Source organism: Balaenoptera musculus, chromosome 2, assembly GCF_009873245.2.
Source record: "Balaenoptera musculus isolate JJ_BM4_2016_0621 chromosome 2, mBalMus1.pri.v3, whole genome shotgun sequence".
NCBI classification, from domain to species: domain Eukaryota; kingdom Metazoa; phylum Chordata; class Mammalia; order Artiodactyla; family Balaenopteridae; genus Balaenoptera; species Balaenoptera musculus.
In genome coordinates this window covers 13,743,207-13,767,174 of record NC_045786.1, presented here as the reverse complement: position 1 = coordinate 13,767,174, position 23,968 = coordinate 13,743,207, and the positions used below count along the sequence as shown (strand labels likewise).

The 23,968-nt window shown below is 38.9% G+C and overlaps 1 protein-coding gene across 10 annotated transcripts in view; it reads left to right on the top strand.

Annotated features, from left to right (window-relative positions):
* MLLT10 (MLLT10 histone lysine methyltransferase DOT1L cofactor) overlaps positions 1 to 23,968 on the top strand; it is a 250,863-nt gene that overhangs the window by 141,269 nt on the left and 85,626 nt on the right. For all 10 annotated transcript variants that reach the window (XR_005018668.1, XR_005018669.1, XM_036842295.1 and 7 more), the window contains one exon: positions 627 to 722. Coding sequence is in view for 8 of the 10 variants with exons in the window: in XM_036842295.1 (XP_036698190.1) it covers positions 627 to 722 (96 nt within the window). In the remaining 2 variants the exon portion in view is untranslated. The remainder of the gene's footprint in view (positions 1 to 626; positions 723 to 23,968) is intronic.

Below are 23,968 nucleotides of genomic sequence, written 5' to 3'. Positions count from 1 at the left end.
TTAATTTCTTATTAATTGAATTCCTTTGTTATATTTCAATTCATCAGTTTTAGCAGAGATAACTAATTCATCTATTTTCGGAGTAAACCTCAGAAAGAATTTTTTGCCTGAGTTTCTATGCCCTGTTTTGTAGTTTGTGGGCCATAGAATTTAAAGCATGGTGATGGAGAATCCGACATCATTATGATGTGATAGTGCATGTCAAAGGGCTATGTAAATTTTAAAGTGCTATTTATGAAATGTATGCAACAGTATTTGGTGTTTTTAACAGAAGAAAAAGTTTGTCAGATATAAAAGTAGCAAATAATTGTAGACTTCAGTTGTTTATATATTGTTCTACATTGATCAAGGATAAGGGAACTGAAGTCACCTTAAAATAAGTTATACTAGTATTACTATATATTTTAATATGTAGTAATATATATAGTAATACCATAAGTATATTACTAGTATTGTTTATATTTAAAATAATATGATCATGGTTAGAAGTGATTTTGTTATTTTTGACAAATATTTGTTAACACTGTAAATTACTTAAACACAATTATATAGAAATCTCATCTTTATTGTATATATATGGATTATGATTTAAATTTAAATTGGATTTTACTTCTATTCACTTTTAGAAATATAAAGAAAAGGACAAACACAAACAAAAACACAAGAAGCAACCAGAACCATCACCTGCATTGGTTCCTTCCTTGACTGTTACTACAGAAAAAGTAAGTTTTAAGTGTCATATTTTGTTCTACATAATAACTAGTTATGTGCTGACTTTTACTGTTTAACTAGTTATGTGCTGAATTTTGAAAATACTTGAGGAAGTGTCCTGGTTTCTTCTAAGCATTTCCACCTCTCTAACCCTACATCAAGTGCTTTAGGTTTTCCATTCTTAGTCCTTTATTCTATCTTCTGTTTATTCTGTGCTTATTTCTGAAGAATGTTAAGTGAGGATAACAAGCGGGGGGCATCATTGAGATGTAAACTTTAGGCTGTGCAGTGGGCTTTGTCCACCTGTGATTTTGAATTTTGGCTTCACCACTTACAGACCAAGCTCTTAGGTTAATTAACCTCTTTGTAACTCAATTTCATCATTCGTTAAAGTGGGGGAGATAATTGTTGGAATTGAATGAGGTAATGCGTATAAAGCAGTTAGAACAATGTCTGGTTCATAGTAAATATTACTTAGTAAATGTTAAATATTATTAAGATTATAATCATGTGGTTAACAAGAAAGCAAGTGGGGATGGTGTTGGGCAGCTGGGACAGAGTGAGAAAGGGAGGTGGGATGGGTGCAGTAGGAGAAGAGGCCAGGATGAGAGGCTAGTCACATAGGGCTGTATAAGCCAGTGGAAGGACGTAGTTTTTAGTCTGAGTGAAAAGATAGCCATTAGAGCAGCGGTCCCCAACCTTTTTGGCACCAGGGACTGGTATGTATGTGTGTATGTATGTATGTATGTATTTATTTATTTATATTTTTATTTTCGGCTGTGTAGGGTCTTCATTTCTGTGGGAGGGCTTTCTCTAGTTGCGGCGAGCGGGGACCACTCTTCATCGCGGTGCGCGGGCCTCTTACTGTCGCAGCCTCTCTTGTTGCGGAGCACAGGCTCCAGACGCGCAGGCTCAGCAATTGTGGCTCACGGGCCTAGTTGCTCCGTGGCATGTGGTGTCTTCCCAGACCAGGGCACGAACTCGTATCCCCTGCATTGGCAGGCAGATTCTCAACCACTGTGCCACCAGGGAAGCCCCAGGGACTGGTTTTGTGGAAGATAATTTTTCCACAGATGGGGGGTGGTGGGGGGTGGTTTCGGCATGATTCAGGTGCATTAAGTTTATTGTGTACTTTATTACTATTATTATTACGTTGTAATATATAGTGAAGTAATTATACAACTCACCATAATGCAGAATCAGTGCGAGCCCTGAGCTAGTTTTCACTTGCCACTAACTGATAGGGTTTTGATATGAGTCTGCAAGCGATTGATTTATTATGGTCTCTGCAGTCAAACCTCTCTGCTAATGATGATCTGTATATGCAGCCGCTCCCCAGTGCTAGCATCACCGCCTCATCTCCCCCTCAGATCATCAGGCATTAGATTCTCATAAGGAGCACACGACCTAGATCCCTCACATGCACAGTTCACAGTAGGGTTCTTCCCCCTTGAGAATCTAATGCCGCTGCTGATCTGACAGGAGGTGGCGCTCAGACAGTAATGCGAGCAGTGGGGAGTGGCTGTAAATATAGATGAGGCATCGCTTGCTCGCCTGCCACTCACCTCCTGCTGTGCAGCCCGGTTCCTAACAGGCCATGGACTGGTACCGGCCTGGGGGTTGGGAACCCCTCCATTAAAGAGTTCTGATCTGAGATGTAACATGGTGTTACTTAGGTTTTGTAAGAACCTGTGGCTGCTTTGTTGTAAATGGACTATAGAGAGTCAAGAATGAAAGGAGGGAGGCCATTAGGAGGTTATTGCAATAATCCAGAAAGGGATGGTGGTGACACTGGAGGGTGGTGAAAGGTGATCAGGTTATGAATACATTCAAAAGTAGAACCCATGTAACTTTCTTATAGATAAGAGGTGTAAGAGAGAGGATCCAAAGATGGTTCCAAAGATGTTAGCCCACATAACTAGAAGGAATGGAACTGCTGTTGACAAAGATGGGAAAGACTGTGGGTGTGGTAGGTTTAGAGGAAGAAGAGGAATTCAGTTTTGGGTATGGTACTTGTGTTCTTTTTTAAATTTTTTTAAATTGAAGTATAGTTGATTTACAGTGTTGTGTTAATTTTTTCTGTATGGCAAAGTGACACAGCCATACATATATACATATTCTTTTTCATATTCTTTTCCATTATGGCTTATCACAGGATACTGAATATAGTTCCTTGTGCTGTACAGTAGGACCTTGTTATTTATCCATCCTATATATAATGGGTTGCATCTACTAATCGCCAAACTTCCAATTCTTTCCTCCTCCACATCCCTCCCCCATGGCAACCACAAGTCTGTTCTCTATGTCTGTGAGTCTGTTTCTGTTTCATAGATATGTTCATTTGTGTCGTATTTTAGATTCCACGTATAAGTGATATCATCTGATATTTGTCTTTCTCTTTCTGACTTACTTTGCTTAGTATGATAATCTCTAGGTCCATCCATGCTGCTGCAAATGGCATTATTTCATTCTTTTTAATGGCTGGGCAATATTCCAGTGTGTGTGTGTGTGTATGTGTTTGTGTGTGTTTAGGGTTGTCCAAAAAGTTCGTTTGGGTTTTCCTGTAAAATCTTATGGAAAAACCAGAACAAACTTTTTGGCCAACCCAGTGTATACCACATGTTTTTTATTCATTTGTCTGTTGATGGACATTTAGGTGCCACGTCTTGGCTATTGTAAATAGTGCTGCTGTGAACATAAGGGTGCCATGTAGCTTTTCGAATTATAGTTTTGTCTGGGTATATGCCCAGGAGTGGGATTGCTGGATCGTATGGCAACTCTAGTTTTTGAGGAACCTCTGTACTGTTTTCCATAGTGGCTGCACCAATTTACATTCCCACCAGCAGTATAAGAGTGTTCCCTTTTCTCCACAGCCTCTCCAGCATTTGTTATTTGTAGACTTTTTAATGATGGCTACTCTGACTGGTGTGAAGTGGTACCTCATTGTGGTTTTGATTTGCATTTCTCTAATAATTAGTGATGATGAGCATCTTGCAAAAGTGGTTCTAGAGGGAACATATCTCAACATAATAAAAGCTATTTACAACAGACCCACAGCGAATGTAATACTCAACGTTGAAAAGCTGAAAGCATTCCTGCTCAAATCTGGAACAAGACGAGGATGCCCACTCTCACCACTTCTCTTCAGCATAGTATTGGAAGTTTTAGCCACAGCAATCAGACAAAAAAAAGAAATAAAGGTATTCAAACTGGTAGGGAAGAGGTAAAGCTGTCATTATACACAAATGATATGATACTATATGTAGAAAACCCTGAAGACTCCACACAAAAACTGATAAACGAATTTAGCAAGGTAACAGTATACAAGATTAACATACAGGAATCAGTTGCATTCCTTTACAGTAACAATGAAATAACAGAACGAGAATGCAAACAAACAATCCCTTTTAAAATTGCTTCAAAAAAGAAAAAGAAACTTAGGAGTGAACCTCACCAAGGAGGTAAAAGACTTATATGCTGAGAACTACAAAACCTTAATAAAGGAAACTGAAGATGATTCAAAGTAATGGAAAGATATCCCCTGCTCTTGGATTGGAAGAATTAATATTGTTAAAATGGCTATACTACCCAAAGCAATCTATAGATTTAATGTGATCCCTATCAAATTACCCATGACATTTTTCACAGAACTAGAACAAATAATTATAAAATTTATATGGAAACTTTATAAAAAACCCAGAATCGCCAAAGCAATCCTGAGGAAAAAGGACAAGGCAGGAGTTATGACCCTCCCAGACTTCAGACAATACTACAAAGCTACAGTAATCAAAACAGTGTGGTAGTGGCACAAAAACAGACATACAGGTCAGTGGAACAGAATAAAGAGCCCAGAAATAAACCCACACACCTATGGACAGTCTTTGACAAAGGACGCAAGAATATACAATGGTAAAAGACAGTCCCTTCAGCAAGTGTGTTGGGAAAGTTGGACAGCTGCATGTCAGTGAAGTTAGAGCACACCCTCACACCATACACAAAAATAAACTCAAAATGCTTAAAGACTTAAATATAAGACAGGACACCATAAAACTCCTAGAAGAGGACACAGGCAAAACATTCTCTGAAATAAATTGTACCAGTGTTTTTTTAGGTCAGTCTCCCAAGGCAATAGAAATAGAAGCAAAAATAAACAAATGGGACCTAATCAAACTTACAAGCTTTTGCACAGCAAAGGAGACCATAAACAAAACAAAAAGACAACCTTTGGACTTGGAGAATATATTTGCAAATGATGCGACCAACAAGGGCTTAATTTCCAAAATATACAAACAGCTCATACAATTCAACAACAACAAAAAAAGGCTGGGACTTCCCTGGTGGTCCAGTGGTTAACACACCATGCTGCCAATGCAGGGGCCCTGGCTTTGATCCCTGGTCAGGCAACTGTACCCCACATGCTGCAACTAAAGATCCCACACACTGCAATGAAGATTCCGCACTCGGCAACAAAGATCCCATGTGCCTTAAATAAGACCCAAAATACAACTAAACTTGTACTTTTCCAAATTCTGCTCTAAGGGATTGATAATAACTGTAACAGTGAGACCTAGTGAGTGATAAGGTCTGATGTTTTGAGGTTTTATACCTGGAGGGCTTCAGAGAGAGAGGGGTTTATTTTTATTTTTATTTTCTTTAAATTTAATTTATTTATTTTTGGCTGTGTTGGGTCTTCATTTCTGTGCAGGGCTTTCTCTAGTTGCGGCAAGCGGGGGCCGCTCTTCATCACGGTGCGCGGGCCTCTCACTGTCGCGGCTTCTCTTGTTGTGGAGCACAGGCTCCAGACGTGCAGGCTCAGTAGTTGTGGCTCATGGGCCCAGTTGCTCCGTGGCATGTGGGATCTTCCCAGACCAGGGCTCGAACCCGTGTCCCCTGCATTGGCAGGCGGATTCTCAACCACTGCACCACCAGGGAAGCCTGAGAGAGGGGTTTAGAATCAGCATTGAAGAGCAAGAGAACCCAGCCCACCTGCATAGCCGGTGAAACCAGAGTAGAGTAGCTGGAGTAGAGTATCCATTACTTGAAGTAACTGCGAGGTAAACAGGATGTTCAGGGCGACCCCTGGTTTTGTTAGAGCAAGAATCTGCAGGGAATATTCTGAGAAAAGGTTGAGCTTATTTATTTTTTAATATTTATTTATTTATTTGGCTGTGCCATGTCTTAGTTGCAGCATGTGGGAATCTAGTTCCCTGACCAGGGATCGAACCTGGGCCCCTGGCATTGGAAGTGTGGAGTCTTAACCACTGGACCACCATGGCAGTCCCAAGGTTGAGTTTAATATAGCAGCTTTTCCTGATCATTCTGAGTTCCAGAGAGAACAGTGGAAGGGTTTCAGCTGTTGAGGAGGGAGCGGCGGGGGTGTGTGGACAAAATATTCATGGCTGAGTGAGAAAGACGCAGGTGAGGATTAAACTGGATTCTGGGCTTTCTGTTAGTGAGTGGCAAAGAGGCAGGTGAGGATTGACCTGGAGTCTGTCTTTTGGTAAAGTCATAATCAGATTAACCCTTGGAGATTTAAGGCAGATAATCTGGTAAGGCCTTGAGTATTTTTTTATAAATTTTTAAATTTATTTATTTATTTTTGGCTGTGTTGGGTCTTCATTGTGGTGTGCGGGCTTCTCATTGCGGTGGCTTCTCTTGTTGCGGAGCATGGGCTCTAGGCACATGGGCTTCAGTAGTTGCAGCACATGGGCTCAGTAGTTGTGGCTCATGGGCTTAGTTGCCCCGCGGCATGTGGGATCTTCCCGGACCAGGGATCGAACCCGTGTCCCCTGCATTGGCAGGTGGATTCTTAACCACCGCGCCACCAGGGAAGCCCAGGCCTTGAGTATTTGAAAGGGGTAGGTAGTGTGGGCTCCTTTTTAAAAAATTTTTATTTATTTATTTATTTATTTTTGGCTGTGTTGTGTCTTCATTTCTGTGCGAGGGCTTTCTCTAGTTGCGGCGAGCGGGGGTGGCTCTTCATCACGGTGCGCGGGCCTCTCACTGTCGCGGCCTCTCTTGTTGCGGAGCACAAGCTCCAGACGCGCAGGCTCAGTAGTTGTGGCTCACGGGCCTAGTTGCTCCGCGGCATGTGGGATCTTCCCAGACCAGGGCTCGAACCTGTGTCTCCTGCATTGGCAGGCAGATTCTCAACCACTGTGCCACCAGGGAAGCCCTGGGCTGCTTCTTGACCCAGTGGATGGATGGTAGAGGATTTGAGCCATAGATTCCTTTTAGGAGGGCAGTGTTCCTTTACTGTTGGTTCACCACACTTTTTATTACCTTCTATTGATGGAAACATAGGGCTACGTCAAGGAATGTATGGCTGAGTTATATTCTGATCTTCAAGGCTCCTTTTAGACCCCATGGTTAAAATTTATAGAGCACATTTAAATTGAGTCACTGGGAAGTTTAATTTACTATTGCAGTTTTTAAATACCTGTACTCTATAGCCAGTTTCGATTGTACATTTTTGAACCTTGCATTTGTCATTTCTTACACCTTAAGGCAAAATTCCATTTTATTTCTTTATTAACTTAGAATCGACTCTGCCGGTCTTAAAATTTTTAATTGTACTTTATGTCTAATTTTTAACCCTTTTTTGACTCTAAACATTTTTCAGGCTAGAAATTAGCAGCAAGTAAATGCCTCGATGTCACCACCATGTCAATGTGGTGTCACTGTAATCCTTTAAATACTGCAACTTTAATTTATCAATATAATATTTTCACATAAATCCTTGATAACCGTGGTAGTGTACTCCTGGTGATACATAGATATATAAAAGTCACTAGGAACAGAGTAGGATTTTCATATTAATCATTAAGATTGTATATGTAAGTGTCCTTCCTGGAAAACACAGCTTGTTGTTTCTGTCATTGGGAGGTTTAGGTTTTTAGGTATAAGAGGATTAGATGGAACAGATGGGATTAGATTCTGAAGAGACTTGAATTAAGGGAATCCTTTAATATAATACATCAAGTTGAGAAAGCAGAAAAGGAGGCTCACCTTGTGTTTGTAGGACAGTGTGGTCGCTTCCCCTGATTTCCTCAGTTTGGTCTTTCTCAGTACTTCAAATCTGTTTCCTTCTTTCCATAGTGTTAGTAGAAGGGTATATTGCCAAGGAAGGATAAGAGAAGAAATTCTTAGCTCTTTACCTTGTGCCGATTTGTTTGGTGTCAGTGTTATTTTTCTGAAAAAAATCTTTGAATGAGGGAAAGCCATAGTTAAGTTCTGTTTTCTTGTATCTCTTGGCCTTTCAGTAAGTATAACTTTTAAATAACTGTTAAAGTTTATACTGTCTTTCTAAGATTTTTTGATAGTAGAACAAACATTTTTCTGTAAAATAGGTTAATTGATTTCTTAATGTTTAAAAACTTCTAATATGCTTCTTTAAAGATTAACTTTTAAAGAAATCTGTAGAACTTTTAAGTTACTAAGAAATCCAGGTGTAGATTTATCCACTATGTTTTTAGTATATGTCAGTCTCCTTGTTCTTTTCTTGTGTTATTCAGCAACACAACACCCTTGAATGCTAATCATCCTTCAACAAATTTTTTTTGGAGACTTAATTTTTAAGGAAATACACACACATACACAATAATCTTATGATAAAAAAAGTATTCAAAATTTTAGTGTATCAAATACATTGGACCTTTTGTTAGCTTTCTTGAAGTAAAATTGACATACAATAAATTGCACATATTTGAAGTGGGAAATTTGTGAATTGATTTGCTAAATGATTAGCAAAAGTTTCCTTGTGACTTAGTGTAATCCCCTTCTTGCCTTCGCATGACTACCCTTGCCCTGGCAACTATTGTTGTTTTTTCTGTCACTGTAAATTAGTTTGAATTTTCTAGAATGTTAAAAATGGAAACATATAGTATGTACATTTCTTTATCTGACTTCTTTCACTCAGCATAATTATTTTGAGACTCATCCATATTGTGTGTATGAAGAGTTCATTCCCTTTTATTCCTGACTAGTATTCTGTTGTATGGACATACCATAATTTGTTAATCCATTTAATAATTGATAGACATTCAGGTTGTTTCCAGTTTTGGGCTATTAAAAATAAAGCTGCTAGGAACATTGTACAATATTTGTATGGGCATGCACTTTAATTTTTCTTGCATAAATACCAAGGAGTAGAATAGCTGGGTCACATGGTAGGTATGCCCTTAATTATTTAAGACAGTGTCAAACTATCTTCCAAAGTGGTTATACCATTTAACAATTCTACCATCAGTGTACGAGAGTTCTTGTTCCTCTACATTCTCTGCAACACTTGGTATAATCAGTCGTTTTAATTTTAGCCATTCTAGCGGGTATGTATCAGTTTCTCATTGTGGTTTTGATTTGCATTTCCTTAATGGCCTAAATTATGTTAAACATCTTTTCATGTGAATATTTGCCATTTATTTATTTTTTCCTTTTTATTGGTTTGTTTGTTTTCTTATTACTGAGTTTTGTGAGACATTATATGTTCTGATGCAAATCCTTTATCAGATATGTTATATGTTTTCTTTTAGAATTTTTATATTTTTATGTTTTACATTTAGGTCGATGATCCTTTTTGAGTTAATTTTTGCATATGATGTGAGTTACACATCAAAGTCCACTTATTTGAATACTGATATTCAGTTTTTCCTGAGCCATTTGCGGAACAGACTGTCCTTTCTCCACTGAATTACCTTTACTCCCATTTGTATAAAACCAGTTGACCATATATGTATGGGTCTCTTTCTGGACTCTGTTCTGTTCCATACCACACAATCTTGATTACTGTGGCTTTATAATGACCCTTGAGGTCAGATAGGGTCCACTTCCAACTTTGTTCTCTTTCAGTTGTTTGATCTATTCTAGGTTCTCTGCATTTTTATATGAATTTTAGAATTGTCAATTTGTAGAAATAAAACTGCTGGTATTTTGACTTGAACTGTAATGAATCTTCAAATCGTTTTGGGGGAGAATTGATACCTCAGGAATATTGAGTCTTCTAATCTGTGAACGTGTGTGTGTGCGTGTGTGTGTGTACACAACATCTTCTTTATCCATTCATCTGCCAGTGCACATTTAGGTTGTTTCCATGTCTTGGCTATTGTAAACAGTGCTGCAGTGAACATTGGTGTGCATGTATACTTTTGAACCAAGTTTTTCTCCAGATATATGCCCCGAAGTGGGATTGCTGGATCATATGGTAGTTCTATTTTTAGTTTTTTAAGGAACCTCCGTACTGTTTTCCGTAGTGGTTGCACCAAGTTACATTCCCACTGACAGTGTAGGAGGGTTCCCTTTTCTGCACACCCTCTCCAGCATTTATTATTTGTAGACTCTTTAATAGCCATTCTCACTGGTGTGAGGTGATACTTTGTTGTGGTTTTGATTTGCATTTCTCTAATAATTGGCAGTGTTGAGCATCTTTTCATGTGCCTTTTGGCCATCTGTATGTCTTCTTTGGAGCAATCTGTTTAGGTCTTCTGCCCATTTTTTGATTATGTTGTTTGTTTTTCTGACATTGAGTTGAACATGAACTTCATACATGAACTGTTTGTATATTTTGGAAATTAAGCCCTGTTGGTTTGCATCGTCTGCAAACATTTTCTCCCAGTCTGTAGGTTCTTTCTGGTTTTTGTTGATGGTTTTCCTTCACTGTGCAAAAGCTTTTAAGTTTGATTAGGCCCCATTTGTTTATTTTTGCTTTTTATTTCTTTTGCCTTGGGAGACTGATCTAAGAAAATATTGTTATGATTATGTCACAGAATGTTTTGCCTATGTTCTTCTCTTCTAGGAGTTTTATAGTGTCATGTCTTACATTTAGGTCTTAAAGCTATTTTGAGTTCATTTTTGTATATGGTGTCAGTGTTCTGATTTCATTGATTGACATGAGGGTTTCCCAGCACCTCTTGCTGAAGAGACTGTTTATATATTTTTAATAGATATATTGATTAATTTTTTTCCTTTTTTAATCTGTTAATATGATGAAGTATGTTGATTTTTCAAGGGTTGATTTTTCCAGTGTTGAAAAAACCTTGCATTCCTGGGGAAATCCCACTTGGTCTTGATGTATTACCATTTTTATATACTGTTTGATTCTACTTTTAGAAATTGCACAGGAATTTTTGCCTCTGTATTCATGAGGGATATTGACCCATATTTTCTTACAGTGTCTTTGGTTTTGGTTTCAAAAGTAATGCTGGCCTTATAGAATGCATTGCACGTATTCACTCTTGTTTTCTGGAAGAGTTTATGTAAATTTGGTAATATTTCTTAATGTTTGATAGTATTCACTTTTTTTTTTTTCTTTTTGCTGCACTGCACAGCTTGTGGGATCTTAGTTCCCTGACAAGGGATTGAACCTGGGTCCTTGGCAGTAAGAGTGCGGAGTCCTGACCACTGGACCGCCAGGGAACTCCCACTAGTATTCACTTTTAAGGCCATCTGGGCCTAGAGTTTTCTTTAGAGGAACGTTTTCAACTGTAATTTCATTAAAAAAAAATAGATATAGGGCTATATTCAGGTTATCTATTTCTTCTTGAGTGAGCTTTGACAGTCTTTTCTCTTTTTTCTAACCAGGCTGGCTATGAATTTTTATGATCTTAAATTATTAGCTTTTGGTTCTAGTGATTTTTCTCTGTTGTTTTTATGTTTTATATTTTAGTGATTTCTCTTCTAATTATATTTTTTCCTTTTTACTGCTTGCTTTGGGTTTCTTTTACTCTTCATTTTCTAATTTATTAAGGTTAATATGAATTTATTCAGGACCTTTCTTTTCTCTAAAATAGGCAGCTTAAAGAAAACTTTATTTTTTAGAGTGGTTTTAGATTCAGAGAAAAATTGACCGGAAAGTATAGAGATTTCCTATATAACTCCTGACACTTTCCCCCACTGTCAGCATCCCACACCAGAGTGGTACATTTGTTACAATCTGTGAACTTCCACTGACACATCATTAAGGCTTAAAATCCACAGTTGGCATTAGGGTTCAGTTTTGATGTTGTACATTCTATTCTGTGGTTTTTAACAAATGTATAATAACATGTATCTGCCATTATAGTATCCTGCAGAAGAGTTTCACTACCCTGGAAATCCTGTCTTCTACCTATTGATTCCTCCTTCTTCACAAGTCCTGACAACCACAAAAATTTTTACTGTCTTCATAATTTTGCCTGTTTCAGAATGTCATATAGTTGGAATCATATAATATGTAGCCTTTTCAGACTAGATTTTTTCACTTAGTAATATCCATTCAAGATTCATCTGTCTTGGGCTTCCCTGGAGCTGCAGAGGTTAAGAATCCGCCTGCCAATGCAGGGGACACAGGTTCTAGCCCTGGGCCAGGAAGATTCCACATGCTGCGGAGCACCTAAGCCCGTGCACCAGAACTACCGAGCCTGTGCTGTAGAGCCTGTGAGCCACAACTACTGAAGCCCGTGCGCCTAGAGCCCGTGCTCCGCCACAAAGAGAAGCCGCCGCAGTGAGAAACCTGCACGCCACAACAAGAGTAGCCCCGCTTGCCACAACTAGAGAAAGCCCACACATAGCAAAAAGACCCAACAAGCCAAAAATAATAAATAAATAAATTTTAAAAATAAATCAGAAAAAAATTCGTCTGTCTTTTCAAGGCTTGATAGCTGATTTTTTCCTACAACTGAATAATATTCCATTGTCTGGATGTACCACAGTTTATTTATCCATTCATCTACATATAAAAGGACATCTTGGTTGCTTCCAAGTTTTGGCAGTTATGAATGAAGCTGCCATGAACATCCACATGTAGATTTTTGTGTGGACACAATCTTTCACCTCCTTTGGTTAAAAATCAACGAGTGTAATTGCTGGATCATAGGTTTAGTTTTGTTTTTTTGTTTGTTTGGTTTTTGGTTTTTTTTTTTTGGCCGCACCACACTGCTTGTGGGATGTTAGTTCCCTGACCTAACCACTGGACCGCCAGGGAATTCCCTGATATGTTTAGTTTTATAAGAGACTGCCGAACTGTTTTCCAAAATGGCTGAATCATTTTGCATCCCTGCCAGCAATGAATAGAGTTTATTTTTCTCTACATCCTTACCAGTTATTAGTGTTGTTAACATTGTTTAAATTTGCATTTTTCGGACTTCCCTCATGGCACAGTGGTTAAGAATCCACCTGCCAATGCAGGGGACACAGGTTCGATCCCTGGTCCGGGAAGATCCCACATGCCGTGGAGCACCTAAGCCTGTGTGCCACAACTACTGCGCTTGCGCTCTAGAGCCTGCAAGCCACAACTACTGAGCCTGCATGCCATAACTACTGAGCCTGCATGCCACAACTACTGAAGCCCGTACAGCTAGAGTCGTGCTCCGCAACAAGAGAAGCCACCGCAGTGAGAAGCCCATGCACCACAACAAAGAGTAACCACTGCTCGCCAAAACTAGGGAAAGCCTGCACACAGCAATGAAGACCCAACGCAGCCAAAAATAAATAATTTATTTTAAAAATTTGCATTACTCTGCTGACATAGGATGTGTAGCATCTTTTCTTATGCTTATTTGTCATTTGTGTGTCTTCTTTGGTGAGGTGTCTATCAAGGTTTTTGGCCCTTTTAAAAATCAGATTGGTTGTTTTCTTACTGTTGACTTTTAAGAGTTCTTTATGTATTTTGGATAATGGTCTTTTTTTTTAATAAATTTATTTATTTTTGGCAGCGTTGGGTCTTCGTTGCTGTGCATGGGGTTTCTCTAGTTGCAGCGAGCGGGGTCTACTTTTCTTTGTGGTGCGCGGGCTTCTCACTGTGGTGGCTTCTCTTGTTGCGGAGCATGGGCTCTAGGTACGCAGGCTTCAGTAGTTGTGCCTCACGGGCTCTAGAGCGCAGGCTCAGTAGTTGTGGCTTGTGGGCTCTAGAGCACAGGCTCAGTAGTCGTGGTGCACGGGCTTAATTGCTCCGTGGCATGTGGGATCTTCCCGGACCAGGGCTCGAACTCATGTCCGCTGCATTGGCAGGTAGATTCTTAACACTGAACCACCAGGGAAGCCCGATAACGGTCTTTTTATCTGCTATGTCTTTTGCAAATGTTTTATTAGTCTGTGGCTTATCTTTTCATTTTCTTGACAGTGACTTTTGCAGAGTAGAAGTTTTCATTTAATGGAAATCCAGCTTACCAGTTCTTTGTTTCATGGATCGTGCCTTTGGTGTTGTAGCTAAAAAGCTATCACCAAACCCAGGGTTATCCTGTTTTCTTTTATGTTATTTTTTAGGACTTTTATAGTTTTCTGTTGTACATTTAGGTTTGTGATCCATTTTGAGTTCATTTTTGTGAGGGGCTATAAGTTCTGTGTCTAGATTCATTTTTGTTGCATGTGGATATCTAATGTTCTGCACCATTTGTTGAAAAGCCTGTTTTGCTTCACTGTATTGCTTTTGCACTTTTGTCAAAGATCAGTTGACAGTATTCATGTGGGTCTGTTTCTGGGCTCTGTGTCTGTTCCATGATCTAGTTGTCTGTTCTTCCATCAATACTATGATGTCTTAATTACTGTAGCTTTATAGTGAGTCTGAAATTGAGTAATGTCAGTACTCCAAATTGTCTTTCAATATTGTGTTGGCTATTTGGGTCTTCTGCTTCTTCACGTATAGTATCATTGTGTCAATATCCATGCACCAAAAAAAAAATTGCTGGAATTTTGATTGAGATTGTATTGAATCTGTAGATGAAGTTGCGAGGAACTGACATTTTGATGATATTGGCAGCTTATCTATGAAGTTGGAATAACTCTCCATTTATTTAGTTCTTCTTTAATTTTTTTCATCAAAGTTTTGTTGTATCCTCATATAGGCCTTATACATATTCTGTTAGATTTAACCTAAGTATTAATTTACCTATTGTATATGGTATTGTATTTTTAATTTCAAATTCAATTTGTTCCTTGCTGGTATATAGGAAACCAATTTTCTTTTTTATATTAACTTTGTATTCTGCAACCTTGCTATAATCACTTTTTTTTTTCAAGGCTTGATGCTTTCATTTTATTTTACATTAAGTAAAATTATACATCAAAGTTAAAAAAATGGGTTATGGTTGAACAGGTAGCATTTTTCCTTCCTCGGTGTCTCATGACATAATGGTACATCATGTAATTAATGCTTCTTAGATTTCATTAAATACAGTATTATCTTTTTTTCCCCATTCTTTTTCAAGTTCTTTTCCCTTTTAGGTTATTACAGAATATTGAGCGGAGTTCCCTGTACTATACAGTAGGTCCTTGTTGGTTATCTGGTTTTTTAAAATAAATTTATTTATTTTTATTTTTGGCTGTGTTGTGTCTTTGTTGCTGCGCAGGGGCTACTCTTCGTTGCCGTGTGCAGGCTTCTCATTGCAGTGGCTTCTTTTGTTGCAGAGCACGGGCTCTAGGTGCGAGTGCTCAGTAGTTGTGGTTCACCAGCTCAGTAGTTGTGGCTCACGGGCTCTAGAGTGCAGGCTTGGTAGTTGTGGCACACAGGCTTAGTTGCTCCACGGCATGTGGGATTTTCCTGGCCCAGGGCTCGAACCCATGTCCCCCTTGCATTGGCAGGAAGATTCTTAACCACTGCACCATCAGGGAGCCCCTGGTTATCTTTTAAATACAGCAGTGTGTATATGTCAGTCCCAAACTCCCATATCGTCAATTGTTCCTTGTGGGGGGAGACTGCTAGCAAGTGAGAGGATCTCGTTGGATGCCGTATATCTTAAAATGCGTCTCTGTGGTAACAGGGGTTAGAGGAATGAGGCTGGCCTGTGGGGGAAACAGGCGAGAATACATGCTCCTGGAACGGTATGGAGGTTCCTTAAAAAACTAAAAATAGAGCTACCATATGACCCAGCAATCCCACTCCTGGGCATATATCCGGAGGAAGAAAACTTGGTTGAAAGTATATATGCACCCCAGTGTTTATTGCAGCACTGTTTACAGTAGTCAAGACATGGAAACAACCTAAACGTCCATCAACAAATGAATGGATAAGGAAGACGGGGTACATAATCACTTATTAGTTCCAGGAATATTTTTGGTCAATAATTTTGGATTTTCTGCATAGACAATTATGTTATCTTTGAAAAAAAAGGTAGTTTAATTTCATTCTTCCTAATCAGTATACATTTTACTTTCTTTTCTTGTCTTATTACATAAACTAGGACTTCCAGTATGATGTTGAAATAGAGTAGTGAGAGGTAGAATCCTTGAATTATGGTTTTCTCAGGGTATATGCCCAGTAGGGATGCTGGGTCGTATGGTAGTTCTAATTTTAGTTTTTTAAGGAACCTCCATACTGTTCTCCATAGTGGCTGTATCAATTTACATTCCCACCAACAGGGCAAGAGGGTTCCCTTTTCTCCAGCATTTATTGTTTGTAGATGTTTTGATGATGGCCATTCTGACCGGTGTGAGGTCATATCGCATTGTAGTTTTGGTTTGCATTTCTCTAATGATTAATGATGTTGAGCATTCTTTCATGTGTTTGTTGGCAATCTGTATATCTTCTTTGGAGAAATGTCTATTTAGGTCTTCTGCCATTTTTGGATTGGGTTGTTTGTTTTTTTGATATTGAGCTGCATGAGCTGCTTGTAAATTTTGCAGATTAATCCTTTGTCAGTTGCTTCATTTGCAAATATTTTCTCCCATTCTGAGGGTTGTCTTTTCATCTTGTTTATGGTTTCCTTTGCTGTGCAAAAGCTTTTAAGTTTCAATAGGTCCCATTTGTTTATTTGTGTTTTTATTTCCATTTCTCTAGGAGCTGGGTCAAAAAGGATCTTGCTGTGATTTGTGTCATAGACTGTTCTGCCTGTGTTTTCCTCTAAGAGTTTGATAGTGTCTGGCCTTACACTTAGGTCTTTAATCCATTTTGAGTTTATTTTTGTGTATGGAGTCAGGGAGTGTTCTAATTTCATACTTTTACATGTACCTGTCCAATTTTCCCAGCACCACTTATTGAAGAGGCTGTCTTTTCTCCACTGTATATGCTTGCCTCTTTTATCAAAGATAAGGTGACCATATGTGCATGGGTTTATCTCTGGGCTTTCTATCCTGTTCTATTGATTTATAGTTCTGTTTTTGTGCCAGTACCATACTGTCTTGATTACTGTAGCTTATAGTCTGAAGTCCAGGAGCCTGATTCCTCCAGCTCTGTTTTTCTTTCTCAAGATTGCTTTGGCTATTTGGGGTCTTTTGTGTCTCCATACAAATTGTGCAATTTTTTGTTCTAGTTCTGTGAAAAATGCCATTGGTAGTTTGATAGGGATTGCATTGAATCTGTAGATTGCTTTGGGCAGTATAGTCATTTTCACAGTGTTGATTCTGCCAATCCAGGAACATGGTATATCTCTCCATCTTTTGTATCATCTTTAATTTCTTTCATCAGTGTCATAGTTTTCTGCATACAGGTCTTTTGTCTCCATCAGTAGGTTTATTCCTAAGTATTTTATTCTTTTTTGTTGCAGTGGTAAATGGGAGTGTTTCCTTAATTTTTCTTTCAGATTTTTCATCAGTAGTGTATAGGAATGCAAGAGATTTCTGTGCATTAATTTTGTATCCAGCTACTTTACCAAATTCATTGATTAGCTCTAGTAGTTTTCTGGTAGCATCTTTAGGATTCTCTATGTATAGTATTGTGTCATCTGCAAGCAGTGATAGCTTTACTTCTTTTCCGATTTGGATTTCTTTTATTTCTTTTTCTTCTCTGATTGCTGTGGCTAAAACTTCCAAACCTATGTTGAATAATGGTGAGAGTGGACAACCTTGTCTTGTTCCTGATCATAGAGAAAATGGTTTCAGTTTTTCACCATTGAGAATGATGTTGGCTGTGGGTTTGTCATATATGGCCTTTATTATGTTGAGGTAAGTTCCCTCTATGCCTTCTTTCTGGAGGGTTTTTTATCATAAATGGGTTTTGAATTTTGTCAGAAGCTTTTTCTGCATCTGTTGAGATCATCATATGCTTTTTCTCCTTCAGTTTGTTAATATGGTGTATCACATTGATTGATTTGCGTATATTAAAGAATCCTTGCATTGCTGGGATAAACCGACTTGTTCATGGTGTATGATCCTTTTCATGTGCTGTTGGATTCTGTTTGCTAGTATTTTGTTGAAGATTGTTTCATCTATGTTCATCAGTGATATTGACCTGTAGTTTTCCTTCTTTGTGACATATTTGTCTGCTTTTGGTATCAGGGTGATGGTGGCCTCGTAGAATGAGTTTGGGAGTGTTCCTCCCTCTGCTATATTTTGGAAGAGTTTGAGAAGGATAGGTGTTAGCTCTTCTCTAAATGTCTGATAGAATTCTCCTGTGAAGCCATCTGGTCCTGGCCTTTGTTTCCTGGAATATTTTTAATCACAGTTTCAATTTCAGTGCTTGTGATTGGTCTATTTTCTATTTCTTCCTTGTTCAGTCTTAGAAGATTGTGCTTTTCTAAGAATTTGTCCATTCCTTCCAGGTTGTCCATTTTATTGGTATATAGTTGCTTGTAGTAATCTCTCATGATCGTTTTTATTTCTGCAGAGTCAGTTGTTACTTCTCCTTTTTCATTTCTAATTCTATTGATTTGAGTCTTTTCCTTTTTTTTCTTGGTGAGTCTGGCTAATGGTTTATCAATTTTGTTTATCGTCTCAAAGAACAGCTTTTAGTTTTATTCATCTTTGCTATCATTTCCTTCATTTCTTTTTCATTTATTTCTGATCTAATCTTTGATTTCTTTCCATCTGCTAACTTTTGGGTTTTTTTTTCTTCTTTCTCTAGTTGCTTTAGGTGTAACGTTAGGTTGTTTATTTGAGATGTTTCTTGTTTCCTGAGGTGTAGGATTTTATTGCTATAAACTCTCTTAAAACTGCTTTTGCTGCATCCCATAGGTTTTGGGTCATCGTGTTTTCATTGTCATTTGTTTCTAAGTATTTTTTGAGTTCCTCTTTGATTTCTTCAGTGATCTCTTGGTTATTTAGTAGTATATTGTTTAGCCTCCATGTGTTTGTATTTTTTACAGATTTTTTTTCCTGTAATTAATATCTAGTCTCATAGCATTGTGGTTGGAATAGATACTTGATACGATTTCAGTTTTCTTAAATTTACCAAGTCTTGATTTGTGACCCAAGATATGATCTAGCCTGCAGAATGTTCCATGAGCTCTTGAGAAGAAAGTGTATTCTGTTGTTTTTAGATGGAATGTCCTATAAATATCAGTTAAGTCCATCTTGTGTAACGTATCATTTAAAGCTTGTGTTTCCTTATTTATTTTCATTTTGGATGATCTGTTCATTGGTGAAAGTGGGGTGTTAAATTCTCCTCTTATTATCCTGTTACTGTCAGTTTCCCCTTTTAAGACTGTTAGCATTTGCCTTATGTATTGAGGTGCTCCTATGTTGGGTGCATAAATATTTACAATTGTTATATTTTCTTCTTGGATTGATCCCTTGATCATTATGTAGTGTCCTTCTTTGTCGCTTGTAATAGTCTTTGTTTTAGTCTATTTTGTCTGATACGAGAATTGCTACTCCAGCTTTCTTTTGATTTCCATTTGCACGGAATATCTTTTTCCATCCCCTCACTTTCAGTCTGTATGTGTCCCTAGGTCTGAAGTGGGTCTCATGTAGACAGCATATATACAGGTCTTGTTTTTGGATCCATTCAGCCAGTCTGTGTCTTTTTGTTGGAGCATTTGATCCATTTACATTTAAGGTAGTTATGGGTATATATGTTCCTATGACCATTTTCTTAATTGTTTTGGGGTTGTTTTTGTAGGTCTTTTCCTTCTCTTGTTTCCTGTCTAGAGAAGTTCCTTTTGCATTTGTTGTAAAGCTGGTTTGGTGGTGCTGAATTCTCTTAGCTTTTGCTTGTCTGTAAAGGTTTTAATTTCTCCATCAAATCTGAACGAGATCTTTGCTGGGTAGAGTAATCTTGGTTGTAGGTTTTTCCCTTTCATCACTTTCAGTATGTCCTGCCACTCCCCTCTGGCTTGCAGAGTTTCTGCTGAAAGATCAGCTGTTAACCTTATGGGGCATTCCCTTGTATGTTATTTGTTTTTTTCCCTTGCTGCTTTTAATGTTTTTTCTTTGTATTTATTTTTGATAGTTTGATTAATATGTGTCTTGGCATGTTTTTCCTTGGATTTATCCTGTATAGGACTCTCTGTGCTATGTGGACTTGATTGGCTATTACCTTTCCCATATTAGGGAAGTTTTCAACTATAATCTCTTCAAATATTTTCTCAGTCCCTTTCTTTTTCTCTTCTTCTTCTGGGACCCCTATAATTCAAATGTTGGTGTGTTTAATGTTGTCCCAGAGGTCTCTCAGACCGTCCTCAATTCTGTTCATTCTTTTTTCTTTATTCGGTTCTGCGGTAGTTATTTCCACTATTTTATCTTCCAGGTCACTTATCCGTTCTTCTGCCTCAGTTATTCTGCTATTGATTCCTTCTAGAGAATTTTTAATTTCATTTATGGTGTTGTTCATCATTGTTTGTTTGCTCTTTTGTTCTTCTAGGTCCTTGTTAAGCGTTTCTTGTATTTTCTCCATTATGTTTCCAAGATTTTGGATCATCTTTACTTTCATTACTCTGAATTCTTTTTCAGGTAGACTGCCTATTTCCTCTTCATTTCTTTGGTCTGGTGGGTTTTACCTTGCTCCTTCATCTGCTGTGTGTTTCTCTGTCTTCTCATTTTGCTTAACCTACTGTGTTTGGGGGTCTCCTTTTCGCAGGCTGCAGGTTCGTAATTCCTGTTGTTTTTGGTGTCTGCCCCCAGTGGCTAAGGTTGGTTCAGTGGGTTGTGTAGGCTTCCTGGTGGAGGGGACTGGTGCCTGTGTTATGCTGGATATGGCTGGATCTTGTCTTTCTGGTGGGCAGGACCGCAGCAGGTGGTGTGTTTTGGGTTGTCTGTGACCTTATTATGATTTTAGGCAGCCTCTCTGCTAATGGATGGGGCTGTGTTCCTGTCTTGCTAGTTGTTTGGCATAGGGTGTCTAGCACTGTAGCTTGCTGGTCGTTGAGTGGAGCTGGGTCTTAGCATTGAGATGGAGGTCTCTGGGAGAGTTTTCGCCATTTGATATTATGTGGAGCCAGGAGGTCTTTGGTGGACCAGTGTCCTGAACTTGGCTCTCCCACCTCAGAGGCATCAGCCTGACACCTGGCCGGAGCACCAAGACCCTTTCAGCCACACGCTCAGAAGAAAAGGGAGGAAAAGAAAGAAAGAAAAAAATAATAAAATAAAGTTATTAAAATAAAAAAATTATTAAAAATTAAAAAATCATAAAAATAAGAAGAGAGCAACCAAACCAATAAATAAATCCACCAATGATAACAAGCGCTAAAAACTATACTTAAAGAAAAAAAAAGAAAAACAGACAGAACCCTAGGACAAATGGTAAAAACAAAGCTATACAGACAGGATCACACAAAGAAGCATACACCTACACACTCACTAAAAGAGAAGAAGGAAAAATATATATATCTCTATATTAAAAAAAAAAAAAGGAAGAGAGCAACCAAGTCAATAAACAAATCTACCAGTGATAATAATTAAACTAAGATAAACATAAAATCATAAAGAAATTAGATGCAGAGAGCAAACTCCAAGTCTACAGTTGCTCCCAAAGTCCACCACATCAATTTGGGATGATTCGTTGTCTATTCAGGTATTCCACAGATGCAGGTTCATTAAGTTGATTGTGGAGATTTAATCCGCTGCTCCTGAGGCTGCTGGGAGAGATTTCCCTTGCTCTTCTTCATTCGCACAGCTCCCGGGGTTCAGCTTTGGATTTTTTTGACCTACATCCTGCCTCTGCATGTAGGTCACCTGAGGGCATCTGTTCCCCATCCAGACAGGACAGAGTTAATGGAGCAGCTGATTAGGGGGCTGTGGCTCACTCAGGCTGGGAGGTGGGAGGGGTACGGATGTGGGGCAAGCCTGTGGCGTCAGAGGCCAGCGTGGCGTTGCACCAGCCTGAGGCGCGCTGTGTGTTCTCCCGGGGAAGTTGTTCCTGGATCACGGGACCCTGGCAGTGGTGGGCTGCACAGGCTCCCGGGAGGGGAGGTGTGGGTAGTGAGTGATCTGTGCTTGCACACAGGCTTCTTGGTGGCTGCACCAGCAGCCTTAGTGTCTCATGCCCATCTCTGGTGTCTGCGCTGATAGCCGTGGCTTGCGCCCATCTCTGGAGCTCGTTTAGGCGGTGCTCTGAATCCCCTCTCCTCGTGCACCCCGTAACAATGGTCTCTTGCCTCTTAGGCAGATCCAGAATTTTTCCTGAACTCCCTCCCGGCTAGCCGTGGCGCACTAGCCCCCTTTTGGCTGTGTTCACGCAGCCAACCCCAGTCGTCTCCCTGGAATCTGACCTCCGAAGCCCGGGCCTCAGCTTTCAGCGCCATCCGCCCCGGCGGGTGAGCAGACAAGCCTCTCGGGCTGGTGAGTGCTGGTAGGCACCGATCCTCTGTGCGGGCAGCCTCTCCACTTTGCCCTCTGCACCCCTTTTGCTGCACTCTCATCTTTGGCTCCGAAGCTTCCCCCCCCAGCAGCCCCCGTCTCCAACAGTGAAGGGGCTTCCTAGTGTGTGGAAACTTTTCCTCCTTCACAGCTCCCTCCCAGTGGTGCAGGTCCCGTCCCTATTCTTTTGTCTCTGTTTTTTGTTTTTTCTTTTCCCTACCCAGGTACGTGGGGAGTTTCTTGCCTTTTGCGAGGTCTGAGGTCTTCTGCCAGCATTCAGTAGGTGTTCTGTAGGAGTTGTTCCACATGTAGATGTATTTCTGATGTATTTGTGGGGAGGAAGGTGATCTCCATATCTTACTCCTCTGCCATCTTGAAGGTCTCTATAATTCTCTTTATACATTGTTGGGTTTGATTTGCCAATACTTTGTAGAGAATTTTTGCATCTATTTCATGAGTGATATTATTCTGTGTTTTCTTTCTTCTAATGTCTTTGTCTGTTTTGATATAGTATTGCTGTCCTCATAGAGTGAGTTAGGAATTATTTCTTCTGCTTCTGTTTTCTGGAAGAGGTTGTAGAGAACTGGTATAATTTTTTTCCTTAAGAATTTGGTAGAATTTACCAGTGAACCCATCTGGTCTTGGTGCTTTGTGTGTTTTGGTGGGGATGCTTAATTATTAATTAAATTTCTTTAATAGATACAGGCCTGTTCAGATTGTCTGTTTCTTTTTGTGTGTAAAATTCCTTGATTATCCCTTAATGTCCATGAGATCTGTAGTTAATGTTCCGTCTTTCATTTCTGAACTACTGTGCCACCAGGGAAGTCCCTGCCTCATGTATTTAATGTTTTGTTTTTAGGCACATACACATGAAGGATTGTTGTGTCATCTTGTAGTCTTCATACCTTTGTTGTTATATAATGTCACTGTTTATCCCTGTTAACTTTCCTTGCTGTGAAGTCTACTCTGTCTGAAATACAGCTATTCTTGCCTTGTTTAGATTAGTGATAGCATGTTATACCTTTTTCCATCCATTGATTTTTTTTTTTTAAATCACAATGTGTCTCTATATTTACTGTACCTGAGTCTTGTTTTTTGATCCACTCTGACAATTTCTGTCTTTTAATTGGCATATTTAGACCATTTATGTTTAGGATGATTGTTGATACAGTTAGGTTAGTATCTACAAAACTTGTTACTGTTTTTTATTTGTTGTTCTTGGTCTTTGTTCCTGTTTCTGTCTTCCACATGTTTTCTACCTTTTGTGGTTTTAACTGAGCATTTTATACGATTCCATTTTGTTTTCATTTCTTAATATATCAATTATACTTGTTTTCCTTCATGGTTGCCCTCATGCTTGCAATATATCTTTACAGCGTATCTACGGCGTCTTTCAGTAACACTATACTGCTTCATGGTAGCACAAGTACCTTATAATAAGAAAATATTCCTAATTTCTCCTTCCCATCTTTTCTGTCAATGCTGTCATTCATTTCACTTATACATGAACATACATAAGCATATGAATGCATAAAACTATATAATCAGATACAACCATTGAGCAAGCTATCTGTTAAGGTCAATTAAGAATTAAAAAAATCAAAGTTTAATTTTACCTTCACTGATTCATTCTCTGATGCTCTTTTTAATGTAAATCCATGTTTCTGACCTGTTTCATTTTCCTTCTCCCTGAAGAACTTTTCACATTTCTTGCAAGGCAGTCGTACTGGCAACAAATTCCCTCAATTTTTGTTTGTCTGAGAAAGTCTTTGTCTTTCACTCTTACAGGATAATTTTGCAGTGTGCAGAATTCTAGGTTGTTTTTTTTTCTCGCAACACT